This window comes from Miniopterus schreibersii (genome assembly GCF_964146895.1).
Source record: "Miniopterus schreibersii genome assembly, chromosome: 6".
NCBI classification, from domain to species: domain Eukaryota; kingdom Metazoa; phylum Chordata; class Mammalia; order Chiroptera; family Miniopteridae; genus Miniopterus; species Miniopterus schreibersii.
The window spans coordinates 60,878,951-60,894,534 of record NC_138107.1 but is presented as its reverse complement, the minus strand read 5'-3'; the positions used below and the strand labels follow the sequence as shown (position 1 = coordinate 60,894,534).

Genomic DNA, 15,584 nt, shown 5'->3' with positions numbered 1-15,584 from the left:
TGTTGTCCTCATTTCTGTCTGCTCGCTCACCTGCCAGTGGGAAGTCTGACATGGATTATTTTTAGTCCACTGTGACTGCAGAGCCTTCTCCTTCCTAATAATTCTATATATTATTCTTTCTGTATTATCAAAGTATAAGATTTTGTTTACATATTTGTGTCTTTACCCCTTAGTTTCTTGAGGTAGATTATCTATCTACATATCCAGAGTTTACAGAGTATCTGACCCAAAGTTTGTGGATTAAATGGATTTTGTATTCTTTTATTGATTTGCCATATTTACAGAGCACCTTCCTATGTGCCAGGCAGCCAGTTCCTGGCCATTTGTTGAGGTGAGATGGAAAAACAGAAATACAATATCAAGTAGTGATAATACGAGGCATTAAAAAAAAGAGGGCAGTGACTGTTACATTAGATACAGTGGTCATGAATTTTTACCTGAGGAAATAATATTTAAACAGAGATCTGAATGAATGTAACCAGGGGAAAAGCCTCCCAGGCAAAGAAAACAGTCAGAGCCCTGAAGGTGCCCAGGTCACCGCAGGATTGGCAGGAAGGCTGCTGTTGGGAATGCAGTGACCGAGAAGCAGAGTGGTAAGAGGTGACAGTATAAAGCGGCCTGGGCCAGATGACAGAGAGGCAGAACATTTTTTTTAAAAATATATTTTATTGATTTCAGAGAGAGGAAGGGAGAGGGGGAGAGAGAGAAACATCGATGATGAGAGAGTCGTTGATGCAGCTGCCTCCTGCGCGCCCCCACTGGGGATGGGGCCGACTGGCAGTCGGACCTCGGTCGCGTGGATCCTCGGTCGCCTGCTGAGCCATTCCGGCTGGGCAGGGCATAACATTCTTTGTATTTTATTCTAAGTATGGTGGAAAGCCATTGGACAAATTTTACTGAATAAATATTTTTACACCTCCTAATTCTATTATTACTTCTTTAAAATGGGAGTAAAAAAAGAAAAGGTAAATGGTTTGTGTGTCAGAATTATAGACAGCCTCTTTTGATTGTCTTTTGGCCATACTGAATAATTTATCAATTTAATCAAATACCAGCCCCCGTTCGACAAGTGTGTGGTCCTGCTTGATTGATTCTCGGAGGTTATGCTCTTTCGTTTGTATTTCTGCAACTTCAGTTCTGTAAGCCACTTGAATCACAAGATGGTTAGGTTTCCTCAGCCATTATTATTTGATTTATGGACCATAATGAAAAGAATTTCTATGTTACTTGGTAACATTTTCTGAGAAGTAAATGTAGTAAAAGTTATCTCAGTCCAAATTAAGGACAGTCAGCATTGTCCTTTGGCTTTGAAATTTTAGTGGATAAGACTTATAAGATTTTATTTATCACATGCTTTCTCTCACATTATGGATGTTCAGGATATATTTGTATTAGTTAAAATGTGCATTTTCCCCATTTGTTGAGACATTAATAGAATTTAATCTTACACATTAACCAAGTCTTCCAGTCACATTTAGATATGTCATGACCACATGTAAATAGATACGTAGTAGAGTTTTTAATTACATGCCCTTCTATTATCTTAAAATGCTTCAGTAAACATTCTTTTATTTCTTCAAACTAATTTGAGAATGCAAATCAAATTAATGAGATATATTTATCGCCAAATATTTGGGCCCAGACAATACAATATACTCATTAATTCTGTCATCTTGTGAAGCAGTGGCTCTCTCTCTATTTTTTATCTTAGCCTTTTTGGCCAGCTAGATCTGTAGATCTAGTATGTAGTTTGTTCACAGAGACAGACAGCAAATGTTGATAGCTGGCCAACTTAGTTATATTCATCAAGATGTTATTTGGACAGAAAATTCTAGGTGGAGACAAATATGCCTCAGATAATGAGATTTTTCACTTTAATGTTACTTATTTAAACTTGTTATTTTTTGATCCCTTCACAGTTGAAAAAGCTGGTTTTTGTTATTTGGTGATTTGTAATGAATATAAAATCTGTTCTCTGTAAAAACCTGAAAGTATTGCCTCTTCTGAAAAAATGAGTACTAATTATTTCTCTAGCACTGAAAACCACAGAGAGAATCCTAAAGAGAACACTTAGGGTTGAAAAAGTATTCTTATTGCTTTGTATTACAGTTAATGGGATATTATCAAGTTGATACACATAATAGAGCAGTTCCCTTCAAGTACTAATTCTTTCAAGCTTCCTCGTTTTTTCCCGTTTGCTTACATGAAGAATGGCCAGCCTTACACCTACGTAGATTATGATGTCTGTTCATATGCTGTAGCTGTTTTTATAATTTCTTCTGATTTGCATAGCTAAAATAACACAAAATACTTTATAATTTAGGATAGTGGAGAGCTTCCCAACCATTTTCTAACATGTATTGTACATTTTTGCTCTTAGTATAGTGTTAACTTTATTTAAAACTAAATGCTAAGATTTCACTGCCATTACAGTTTGCATGTCCTTTGTTCCTCCATAGTGCTGGGAAGTTGTTCTATTTTAGGATAGTAGTTGAGTAGACAAAGCAAACTCAGTATTAGTAGAATTTCATGTTTTACTGCTTTCTTTTTACTGCAGACTATTGAGGAGACCAAGTTTACTAAGTTTATTTGGCTATTTTAGAGTATTAAATTGCCTTAAGTACAAGCAGGTTATTCTTACAGTTTAACTTTTATGACGAGAGAGAAATAAAATCCTTTGCCCTGTTCATTTTATGTCCAATTTATAGGAGATAAAAATAAGGTAGTTACAGAGTGAAAATGCTATATTTAAAACACACCATTAGTGGTTTACCACCTTGCACCAGAAGTCAAATAAATATTTATCTGGTTTAAGTCGGTGGCAAGTTGATTTCGTCAGTTTTGAAAGTGGTATTGTATTTATTGTTGAATATAGAGAAGGCAATACTTCATGTAAAAGTATATGCTGATTTTGAAATTGAGTTGAGTGCTATAAAAATACATAGAGATTTATCTATTATTTTGTTCAGCTGTCAAAATTATATTGTTAACTAGCATGAAAATCTTGTTTACTCATTGATCCTTTAGAAAGATTGCCTTTCTTTGCATCCATGAAACCAGCATGGCTAACCTGGCTTCTCCTGCAGTTTTCTTCTCAATGTACAATATAAAAAGATATTTTGTAGTAAATGTTTCCCATCATTTCCATAAATGTGGCTGCAGTCAAAAAGTGAATGAGTTCTTTACTAGGCATTACCTTTCTTCCCGTTTGTTCCTCAAGAGTGCATTTCGCCCAGCCGGGCGTGGCTCAGCGGTTAAGCGTCGACCTAGGATCCAGGCGATTGGGGTTCAATTCCCGGTCAGGGCACATGCCCGGGTTGCGGGCTGCAGCCGATCAAGGACTCTCTCATCACTGATGTTTCTCTCTCTCTCCCTCTCCTTTCCTCTCTCTGAAATCAATAAAGATATATTTAAAAAAAAAAAAAAAAAAGTGCATTTCCCCTGCATAAGCCTGTCTCCAGTGAGCTGTTAGCCATTGTAATCTTTGGCAGAGGCAATGCAGAGTGGAAGGAGGGTGGGCAGCAGCTCTGAATCTCGGCTTGCCTCTGCGAGTGTGGAGCCCTTGCCCCAGAAGCCGGAGCAAGGGCAGTCAGGGCCCCAGGATTCTCAGTGGTTCTGCACGGAAATAATGTAAAGCCCCCGTCCCATGAGGGAGCCTGGGCAGGAGGAGAGGGCTCCGTCTTCGGCTGGAACTTAAGTGCAGGTGGCTGAGGGCAGGGTAAGAAATGCCGTTGTCCTGCCTCTCCTGGGCACGCAGCTCTTCAGTTGGGAACTAGGGAGAGATGGAGCCCTGTGCTATTGGCTGCCCTAGCCTGGAGTAGAATTTCCATCTCACTGAGCTCTGGGAGTGGAGAGAATACTGACATGGGCTCCTCTCGCTGAAAGCAGAACTCTCAGATGGATTGTTTTTAGAGTTATGTGTGGTAGCAGAATGATAGTTAAGGAAGGAATTTTAGTTTGTACACATATGACTGCTTATGACTCATGGGATTTGTTTGCAGACACCTAGATATTGTCTGCATACCCACTGCATACTTTTTACAATATAGTACAAGGTTGGAAATTCTGATGAATTTGGAGCCTGGAAAGCTTGAATATCTTACCCATGATTGCACATCATAAGCTGTGGACCCAGAATCTAGTTTTATTTGACTCCAAAATTTTATGTTGTTACCATTAATTCTACTTTCTCCGTCTTTTTTCTCCCTCTGTTAACTTTGTTTTGTTTGTTTGTTTATTATTGAGGTATAATTGACATGTGATATATTAATTTTAGGTGTACAATGTAATGACTTTATCTTTTTATATATTGCAAAATGATTACCACAATAAGTCTAGTTTACAACCATCACCACAGTTAGTTTTTTGTGTGTAATGAGAACTTTTAAGATATACTCTTAGCAGTTTTCAGATATGAAACGCAGTATTAATTATAGTCACCATGCTGTACATTACCTCTCCAGGGCTTACTTTATAACCGGAAGTTTATACCTCTTACCCATTGAACCACCCTACCCCCTGCCTTGGCAACCATAAAGCTGTTTTCTATTACCAATGATACTAAATGTTTCTCACGTAGTGTAATGCCCTCAAGTTCTACCCATGTTGTTGCAAATAGTGAGATTTCCCTTTTTATGGCTAAGAAATGTTCCATTGTATGTATACCACATTTTCTTCATTCATCCATCAGTGGACACTTAGGTTGCTTCCAGGTCTTGGCTATTAGAAACACTGCTGCAGCGAACATGAGGTACATATACCGTTTGGGGATTGTGGCAAGTTTTCTTTGGTATGTAACTGAAAATCCGGCTTATAAGCTGAAATGACCCACCCATGTACTCCTAAAATATCCTGTATGCTGCTTTGGCATACTCAAGGTTTTCTCACAACAGTATTGTGTCTGGATAATTTGTGATTTTATAATGGGGTGGAGAGATTAGTCCGTGAAAGCCCCTGATAGGCCTTTGCCCTGAATTCAGCATCATGTTCACTTGGGATACTAGACACTGAGAAGGGTAGTTAGCTGTGTTTCAAAGGATAGAAAGCAGGAGTGGTCTTATGATCTTACCATCTCGTATCTTATTAATCATAAGAAAGTTGTAAAAAAAAAAAAGGTATAGATTTGCTAATATACTCCCAATATGTAAACAAAATTCAATTAATAAAATAACTATAATATGGCATTAAACAGCAACTTTAGTTTTAACATATTTTATCCATATTAAAAACTTTCTAGGAAAAGATGGTATTTATTTTCTTATTGTAGTCATCCGCTCTAGAGGTAATATGGGTTGATTGCAACGTGAACGCTTCACCTTCCAAGGGGCTGGGAAGGATGATAGATGGAAAGCATTCAGAGTCAGTGCTCTTTGTTACCTACTGGGTTGCATTTTGCTTTCAGTTTTAACGTGCTTTACTTTACACTTCTCTTTTTTCTAGTCTATGCAAGTAAAACTTTCTGAAGAAAAACTGACCACTCAGAAGATGATGGAAGAGCTGGAAAAGAAAGAAAGAAACCTACAGAGATTAACAAAAACATTGCTTGATGTGAGTAGAAGAAATTCAAGTGACTTTCAAAGGATGATTCAGCACCTATTTAAGTTAAAGCAAATGCTTATCTTGTACATATTCTAAAAACATTTTTAAATTGAAGACTTGATTTTGATATGCCAGTTAATTAAATCTATTAGGTTTTTAGTAAAATTATAATAAAAAGACAGACTTATGTATGTCTTAGAATACAATTTCACAGACATTTTCAAAGTCAAATGTTAGATAGAGATTAGCTGCAGTGCCACTGAATAAGGCATAAATGGAAGGTACCCTTGAAATTCCTTAAGGAAAATGCAGTGTTGACACTGCCATTGGAACAAATTACACTTTCTTCATTTAATTATGAGATGAGACACTTGGCTTGTATTTAAGAGCATGTTATCAAAACAATACTTATTTTAGTTTTATAACTGTCATCGTGACATTTGCCACTTAGATACTTCAGAATGCATCTCCAAAAATTAAGGACATTTTCTCATGTAGCCGTATCATCAGTCACATCCGATAAGAGTAACGTGTCTTGATATTCAGTAATACCCAGTCTATAGTAAACATTTTCCACTTCTTCGCAAATGTTTTTTATAGTGACTTGAAACCAGCATTCAGTAAAACCCATGAGTTGCATTTCATTTTGTCTTAGAAACTTAAGGTCCCCTTCTCTCATGTTAGTGACTTGTTGACAAAACTGGGCCTGTTGCCTTACAGCCTTGTAGATTGTCAGGCTTCCCGATTTGTTTGGTTGCTTCCTCATGGTGCCATTTGTCTTGATCTCTACCCCCTCTGTTTTCTTGTAAGCTAGAAGTTAGAGCTAAAGATAGCATTAGATTCAGATCAAACAATGTTTGACCTGAACACTTTGTAGGTGTTGTTCACATCATCAAATTATATATGTTTGGTATTCCACTATAAGGGAAACCAGTACTCATTTCATTGGGTCAGCGTGGTGGCCAGCTGATTTTTTCCATTGTAATGTTAGAGCCTCTGCCGATAGCAGGTAATCTCTGGGATGATACTTAGGCGACTGTGTGAATGTGTAGTTTGCCAGCACCCTTTCCCTTGTTGGTTTTAGTATCCACTAATGATCATTGCCTGAATCATTAGATGATTAAAGAATGGTATTTTTTCTAATTACATCATTTCACGTTTACTAGCTGGCACTCACCTATTTAAAAAAAATCTTTTCCTTATCACCACAGGCTATTTGGTTATTCCAAAATACAATCCCTGTTGGAAAGCTAATTAAACTTACCTTCCCTGAGCCCTTTTCAGAATGAAGAGTAGATGAGGGCAATTCGAGGGTAACTTTCTCGGAGTGTAGTAAATCATGAGTTCATATTGATACTTCCAATTCAAATTTAACAATTTACAATTGTTTGGGGTATTTTCCCTTCTTTGATTTTTGTTGTATTTTTCTCTTACACTGAAAATTTTGGTTCCTGTTAATATAATAACATATATACTTTTTCTCAATATACAAAAAATGGTTTCAAAGTAATGATATCCTGTTGCTTACTAATATAAAACTACAGGATGAGGTGTAAAGTTTCTTTGTAGTTCTTTTTGTTTTTAGGATAAATCTTGTTATAGAAAAATACATATACAACCAAGAAGCTCATTATGTGAGAGCATGAGAGAGTCCTAGAAACTAAGACTGGATTTGTTTCCTCCAGAGGGCATCAATCAGATTGCACAGAGGAACCATTCCACAATTTAAATTATTTTCTTTTTTTTCCCCACTACTCTGTATGTAGTTAAATTTGGTTAATGTGTATATAATATTCCACTATTTGTTTATAGACTTGGGGGGAAATGTTAACCTGTTTGGCTTCTGAGTACCTTTCCCCTGTCCTAACCCAGATTTTCATTTTCTTTACCCATTGCAGAACCAAAGACAGACAGAAGACACATGCTGTGTGTTGGATCAGGGCCAGGAAGCAGACCAGCCCAGGCAGCAGACGGTTCTTCCCAAACGACCACTATTTGATCTGAGTGTGATTGACCAGCTGTTCAAGGAAATGTCCTATTGTTTGTTTGACTTGAAGGCACTGTGCAGTATTCTTAATCAGCGTGCTCAGGGCAAGGAGCCTAATCTTTCCTTATTACTGGGAATCAGATGTAAGTGGCGGATGACTTGTCCTTCCAGCATTGCTGAACAGTTAGAAACCTGTCTTTATGAATTAGGAACTTCTGACTGTGTTTTCCCTATTTGTTTTGAATCTCTTTTCCTACATAGATTTAGAAATCTCTGCAGTCAGTCAGTGGGTCGTGAATACTTGTTACTTCATTGCTAGAACTCACTTCATTACCTTGCAGCAGTGTGCGTGGTCGTAGTTTGTAGGGAGTCGCACCTGCCTGTGTGGATGAGCTGTGCGGAGCTGTTACTGTGATGGCGTGACAAGTGTGAGTTCCTGGTTACTCTCCTAAAAGTAATACTATTTGCTTTCATGTGCTAATCATTCAAGTAGTGACCCAGCCATCTGTCCACTGGCCAAATATTGGAGAAAAAATACTCACTTTCCTGTGTAGTGCACGTTCTCTGGTGGTTTTCAGGGCCTACAGATCTGTCGCTTTTGTCATGCACGCCTGCTGGCTTTGTCCCTTTCAGTGTAACACTCACCCGTTTTCCCTCAGCTCTGCCTTCCTCCACACGTGGTTGTGAGAGCTGCCACAGGAACATCCCACTGTCTTCCCTTCTGTGCTGCTGCTGCAGGAACACTCATCTCTGCTGGGGGTTCTCAGCTATAATATGACATGTTGACCTCTTTTCAGTGCAGAAGAAATGGGCTTCGGTTAGGAGAGGGAATGAGTAAGAGCATAAGATGTGTGCACCAACGTGCTGTACCGAGTGACTGCCTAAGAATGTAGTAAATACAGACCTAGAGAGGGGTCTAGTCCCCCCCCCAGTTTTATCAAAATGATTCCACCATCTTGTGTCATAATAGTTATTCTGTCAAACCAAATACGTAATACTCTTGATCAAAGTGTGTCACTTGTTAAATGAAACATGTAACTGTGCTTAGAGATGTCAGCAGAACTTTCCCCTTCACTTCATAGATGTGTGTTCACATACATGAAAAAAAACTTTAGAGTTTAAATATATTCACTCAGTACATATTCATTAAATGCCTTCTGTAGTCCAGGCATTATCTATAATGCAGATAATTTGAACACAGCTCTTGCTCCCCCATTAACCACATTCTTAGGGCATTGTGATAAGTAGAATTCAGATGTGAACAGGGGGCAGTGAGAGCTCAAGGGAAAGCATCTAAATCTACCTGGTAAGGGCTGCAAAGGCTCCATGGAGTACCTGGTGGTGGCTTGAATCTTAGAGGAGGAGTTTGCCAGGTGACTGTGGAGTGGTTTAGTTAGCAATGATCTCTTGGAAAAAGAAGCAAAAGTTCACTCTCAAAAGATTCATTTCTTCACCTTTTCAGAGATGGTCACTCTTTCAGTTACTCTGTACCCCACATTTGCACGCTCCTACGTAGCATTTATTAGCTTTTTCAGTATTAGGATGAGAGAGCTGTCTTAATATGAATAAAATCGAGATTTAAGAACCTTGCCACATTCACCTCCCAATGACTACTCCTTCCAGTCTTTAAAATTTAACCCCAGGATTCTTACCTTACAGTTCAGCATTGTGAAAATTCAGCCGGCCAGCTAACTTGTCAAAAACCGGTGGATTCTTTTGAACCCTCATCTCATCACTCCATGGACTATTTGTTGACACTGTTCACCCATCCTTCTTAGGCTCTCTGCCACCATGGTTTTCATGACCTCACTCTCTAGGTTCTGCTGCTCCCTTTGTGACTGCGCCGTGCCAGTCTTCTATGGGATTCTCTGCCACTTAAATACCAGCGTCCCCCAGCAGCTCTGTGTTGGTTTTTTGCTTCTCTGTTTCCTCTGAGCAGTTGTACTGTGTCCCGTTGTGTTCTGTTACCGCTGTGCCTTTGGTCCGCACAGACTTCGATCGCTTACTCTGCCAAGGGGGTGCCTGCTGCGCCCGATTATGCCGGCCTCTGAGAACCAGCTGTTCCGTAGCAGCCCGGAACAGGGCCTGCTCCCCTGTCCCCCGCAACCCTGCTCTTCCTCTGGGCGGGCGCCGCCCCGGTTTGGCCGCGCATCCTGTCCCAGCCCCCGGCCCCATCATTCCTGTCGGTGCCCTCCTGCTTGAACATTTGTTCCTACCACAGCATCTTCACTGCACTGCCGCCTTGAGGCCGCTGTCCCCCGACTGGCCTGTCAGCCGCACTGCCTCCCCCAGCCCGTCGCCTGGCCGCCCGAGGGCTCTGTTGGCGCCCTGTGCACACTGTGGCTCTGATTTCCTCGCACTTGCACTCCCCTGGAGGACACGGGCAGCTCACGCCTGGCTCTCCAGCCCTGTTTCTTCGCACTCTCCTCATAATTTGTGCTCTGCCATTTTAGAGCTGGTTACTGATTTTCTTGAAGTTTTTCAGATTCTATCAGACTGTTTAGTTTCCTGCGTCTGTACTGTTGCTTCGTCTGCTTCCGTGGTCCATCAGTGAACCTGTCCCCTCCAGTTTGGCCTGGTGGTTCTGGTCCTTACGCCTCTGTGGCCTGTGTGTAGCAGTAGGTCATCAACAATACCTGACTGGGCTTACTCATGGAAGTGTATGTAAATTATTAAGAAAAAGCCACTAGCTCTGGCCGCATGGCTCGGCTGGTTGGAGCATCAACCCATACACCTAAAGGCTGCAGGTTTGATTCCCAGTCAGGGCACAAAACTAGGTTGAGGGTTCTGTCCCTAATCGGGGCGCATACGGGAGGCAACTGATCAGTGTTTCTCTCTCTCACATCCATGTTTCTTTTCTCTCTCTCTCTCTCTCTCCCTCTCCCTTCCCCCCGCCCCGCTCCTTCCCTTTCTCTCTTTCTCCCTCCCTCTCCCTCCCTCCCTCCCTACCTCCCTCCCTACCTCCCTACCTCCCCCCTCCTTCCTTTTCTCTCTCTCTCCCTTCCTCTCTAAACATATCCTCAGGTGAGGATTAAAAAATAATAAGATAAAAGAATAAGCCACTATATCCATTATTTTTGCTAACCTCAACATCTTAGATAATGGCAGGTGTTCAATTAATGTTTCTTAAATAACTTATCTGACTCTTAACGGCTCTAATAAGCTCCCAGGGTCAATGAAGAGGTAAAGAAAGGTTTATTTTACAATCACTGGCTCCACCTACATTTATATTGAGTTCTGCTGACAAAGAGAGGAACTAGAGTAAACAATTAAAAGCTCTCTGGCTCAAGGCCTCACCCTTGGTTGTTCAGCCATTGGGCTTCTAGCAATCAGCCTGATTCAATTGTTTGGGGTTGTAGGGTCCTGATTCAATATATATATACTTACCCTATATTTTGAAAACTTATTTTCATGCCAACAAAAACCCAATTTGCAGTCTATAAAAATTTAAGGTATCACCCTTCCCTACACAAATGATTTTCAGATTTTTGTCAAATGGGAAGAACTGAGTGCTCTAGTTGAGCTCGAATAAAGTTGTTAGAGGATGCTCTTTTCTATTTTTGGAATATTGTCTTTCATTAAACATGTGGAATTTGTGTGCATCACTGTATGAATTAATGCATTTTAATTAACAATATTTTGAAAGGGCCAAGTAGCTAAGATCTATTTAATATTGAATGATGCATAATTTAAACCTGACCCTGAATGGTATTCATTATACAACATTGTATTGCCAATGATAATCCAGTTGAAAATCCTAAAATGCCTTTGTTCAAAGAAATGTGAGACATTCTCTCCATATTTTATTTCCACAGCACTGAACTGTTCAGCTGAAGAGACTGAGAATGACCACAGCCCAGAAACACTCACTAAAAAACTGTCAGACGTATGCCAGTTACGGAGGGACATTGATGAATTGAGGACTACAATATCAGACCGCTATGCTCAGGACATGGGAGACAACTGCATTACTCAGTGACCACGTGGCAGTCCCGCAGCAATACTGACCCATTGATAAATGCTGCTGTGTTACAGTTCCTCATATTTCTTTTTAGGAGCCATGTTGGTCTACGGCTACACCGCCCTAAACATACCTGATCTCGTCTGATCTTGGAGCCATGTTGGAAAGTTGCAAGTGACATATGACCTGCACATAGGATCTTTTTTCTGTGGATTCATTTGTTGGGGGGGGAGGGGATGCAAGGGGTTCTCAAAGGGGCTTATCTAATCAGGACAAAAAAATCAAATTACCATTTGAAAATGTGATGCAGTGTATAAGAAAAAAATTCTGTATTCTCACTACTGATTGTAGGACCAAGCTGTGAAGAGTGCCCTTCAGATAAAGGGGGTAGGTTTCTTTTTATCCTGTTGTTGTTTGTGTGTGTGTGCGCATGTGTGTGTGTTCACAAAACTATAAGGATTTCTAGGGTCAAAGCAAAGCTTCTGAGAAAGGCACGCACTGTTTATTCTTGTAATTTTTTTCTTTCATGTAGAAGCTTGTGTCATACTTCGGGGTTTTCAAAGGCTTGCTGAGCAAGAGTTCCAAGAGCAGGCGAGTGTTCTAGGAGCACAGGAGGCAAAACCGTTGTGTTTGAACGGCCCTGTGCTGAGATGGTGAGGGGTGGGACGGGGCTGGTTTTGGTACTGTAGATAGTCGGCTGTTTTTCCAGAGTGGTTGCGATTGCCCTGGAGGTGTGCAATTTTGATGTGATGATTTTTGTCACTAGCCTAGTAATTTATATATCACAAGGCAACTGAACATGATTTGAACTAATTTTAACATGTCCCTTACTATGTACAGTTTTTTACTTACATATATGTATTGTAAGCAAAGCCATACATAATGAATGCAAACCTTTTAAGTCCTTTCATTATTGTAAAAGAAAGATTAACAAAGTGGCTCTGGAATAATAGCTTATTTATTCAAATCTCAAATGTTTACATTTTAACAGTTTTGTATCTGTTGTAAAGTTGAAACTACTTTAAGAAAAAGCCAGCCTGTCCTCTTTATATCTGAATTATCACTAGTGTAAAATGAAATTAAATCAGGTGATATTTCAATTCCTTTTATAGGTAAAGTACATTAAAAACGAGTTTCCATAGAGTACAAACTTGGTCAGGTCACTATGAAATGGAAATGATACTAAGTAGACATGCAATCACTTAAACTTCCAAATGAGAATCTTCCTGTTTTAGGCATCCTAAAATATAATACTAATGGGCAAATAATCACTGATTTATTTGGGTCACTAGGTTCTTACTTAAATATCTGCTAGGTTTTTAGTGTATGTTTGGGGATTTTATGGTTATTATTTTAAACAAACTTTTGGTCATTTGTTTTAATCTAAAACTTTTACAGCATTTTGCTTAATTCATATATCTTGAGGTAAAAAAATTTTTTAACTTAGTAGGAAATTAACTACTGCTGATGCATTTCATTTTCCAAAATGTATACACTCCATTAAAAAAGGAAATTAAGACAGAATTGTTTAAGTATAACCTTGAATTACAAAACGTAATCTCTTGGAGTCTGGAGTTTATGAAAGGACATAGATAAAAAGTAGATAGCCTTGGAGGGTATTTTGGGGGGAAAGCAAACCAATAGTATTCTGATTCATCAGTATTTAATTTTGATTTTCATGTTTCAGAAAATTCCCCCTCCAAGACAACCTCTTGTGTTAGTTTGAACTAGGATGTTTTTGGAAGTTATTACAGTGATACAGGTCTGAGATGAAAAGTAACTTAATTTTAAAGTAAATCTGTTTGAAAATTTCCTTCGAGATGAAAGCTTTTGAGTTACGCCTCTGTGAATGAAGCGCTTGTCTTCTAAGGAGGCATCTCAAGCAGGTACCACCTTTACTGGTAGTCTTCGGGCTTTGAGTTGATCTTATTTATTTAGCCTCGGTCACATTAGAGCAGAGATGCAGTAACGGAGGTCTCAGTAAAAGACCCAGGTTACCCGTGCTCATCACAGACACAATGGTGGTCTCTTCATTTGCTGTCAGAAAAAAAGGATGACTTTAGTTAATTGTTAGTAAATCTTCAGTGGTCTCTCACATTAAAGGCTTAAGTGTATTGGCTAGATAATTTCATGCCTGAAATTTTCTTTTAAGAAGTGTGGCCCCATTTTATATCTGAAATAGGGTTCAATATTTAATGTTAACCACATTATACTTTAGTGAAGTTCATTTTGGTTATGACAGTTGATTAAGTTGAATTAGATTTCTTTTAGTAGTTTGTTAGAGACAATCTCAAGGGCTGGGAAATGTTGCTAAAAGGGATATTTATACATTTCTGACTTATTAATGAGCTTATAAATTAATGTTGTTATAGCTCAAGATTTATTAATAGGAATCTCTTAGAGGGTATTTTTAAAGGAACTACTTTATTGGCAAAACATTTTTTCACCCTCAATAATAGTTCACTGAATAGCAGCTGAGAAGTTGGGCTGTGTTTTTACATAGCATAGTTCAGCTCAGCCATACCTGTAGTTTGGATTATTGGTATCCTCTTACATAGAGTTCTCTCATTGTAGATATGTAATTACAGTAATAGGCAATTCTCATAACCATGCTCATGTAGACCGTATCATTTGAAACTGCCAGTAGCTATAGCTCTCAGAGCCAAAGTTAATTCATTTCATTTTCACTTTTAACAGTTTTCAGTGTTCACAAAAGAAGAAAAACTATTTCCTATTTTATATATAGAGTATAGTTTCCAACTTCACCCCAAAATGCCATGGTGGTGTATTGCTGTATGGTAATATTATACATTTAATATTTAATCATGAAGGGGGAAAGATTTTGAATTTTTTCTTATTTAAAAGAAGTGTTGAGTATATTAAGAATGTAGTTTCAAATCAATAAGTCATTAACAACACTCTTGCAGCCACATACAGAGAGAACCTTTCGTGCCTTTTTGCCTGCAGTAAGCATTCATTTCTATTTTACATGAGCTGCAAGAACGTTGGTGATGATTGCACCTTGCTCTTCTGTAAGTAGACCCATTAAAGACTTTTTTAAAGCAAGGAGCAGTTTTTCATTACTAGGTAGATAACTTAGTAAACATGAGAGGAGGCGTCACATACATGTCTTTGGAACCCAGCCTTTTCCCCATATGATGAGCAGGAAACTCCTTGGGAATGTCGTGTGTGTGTGTGTGTACATATATGTGTAAATAGTTATTTAAATATGTAAACATAAAATTGAGCATCACATTGGTGTGATGGCACGAGTGGTAAGGTGCTAGGTGGTCACATGAAAAGCACAGCACAGTGTGTAATCAGTCACTATGGCTGGTGGTTTTTGTAAACTAGGTTCAGTTTTTGAACCACCCAGAATACCTCGTGTAAATACAGTGGTCATGACTTAATTGAAATACAGTCATTGTAAAAAGAATGTGAAGCCACTGGTTGGCTTATGCCTTCTGATCTTTCATTCTTGCCTCTTTTTTTGTAAAGAGGTTGTTTTTTGTTTTGTTTTTGTTTTTTTAATAGGGTTTACAGCTAGAATTTTGAATGCCAAAGTTCTATTTATTAAATTTTTAAAAAAGTTTTCAATGTTAATGGCTAAGTATTTTTCCACTGGATTATTGTTTGTTGATGTTGGAATTTGTATTTACAGAGAAATAAATTTTTTATAAAAAGCTTTATGTCTTCCAAGTACCTAATTTTAATACAATAATGTATTTGAAATTTCAGACTCTCCTGCATTTTCAGTGATGAGACTATACTGACTTCTCCTTTAGGTAAAAGCGTTTATAAACACACAAGAGAATCTAGAACTAGAAAGTGGAGACTTCTGCTTTACATCTGTCTTACACTTTCTTTTCAGTTACTAAAAAGCTTTTTCTCATGGCCTTCCCATGAAGGGCACTGAGATTTTTTGATGATAGGTGCTATAAATACAAATGCACACCTATCCATTTCAGCTAGTAGTGCTGTGTCCCCCTTTTGAATTTCTAAGAGTGTTTTTCTACTTTTCAAACAGACAAAATCTGATTTTGGTTTTCTATATTGCTGAAAGGTTGGATTAGCAAATCAAATATTTATTTTTCCCCT

At 38.7% G+C, this 15,584-nt stretch overlaps 1 protein-coding gene across 2 annotated transcripts in view; it reads left to right on the top strand.

The window, feature by feature from the left end:
• The window catches only part of CEP85L (centrosomal protein 85L), a 96,351-nt gene extending 81,179 nt beyond the window's left edge, over positions 1-15,172 (top strand). For both annotated transcript variants that reach the window (XM_081141327.1, XM_081141326.1), the window contains exons 11-13: positions 5,440-5,547; positions 7,437-7,668; positions 11,341-15,172. In XM_081141327.1, the coding sequence (XP_080997453.1) occupies positions 5,440-5,547; positions 7,437-7,668; positions 11,341-11,504 (504 nt within the window). In that variant the 3' untranslated portion in view covers positions 11,505-15,172. The remainder of the gene's footprint in view (positions 1-5,439; positions 5,548-7,436; positions 7,669-11,340) is intronic.
• Positions 15,173-15,584: the final 412 nt, after the last annotated feature.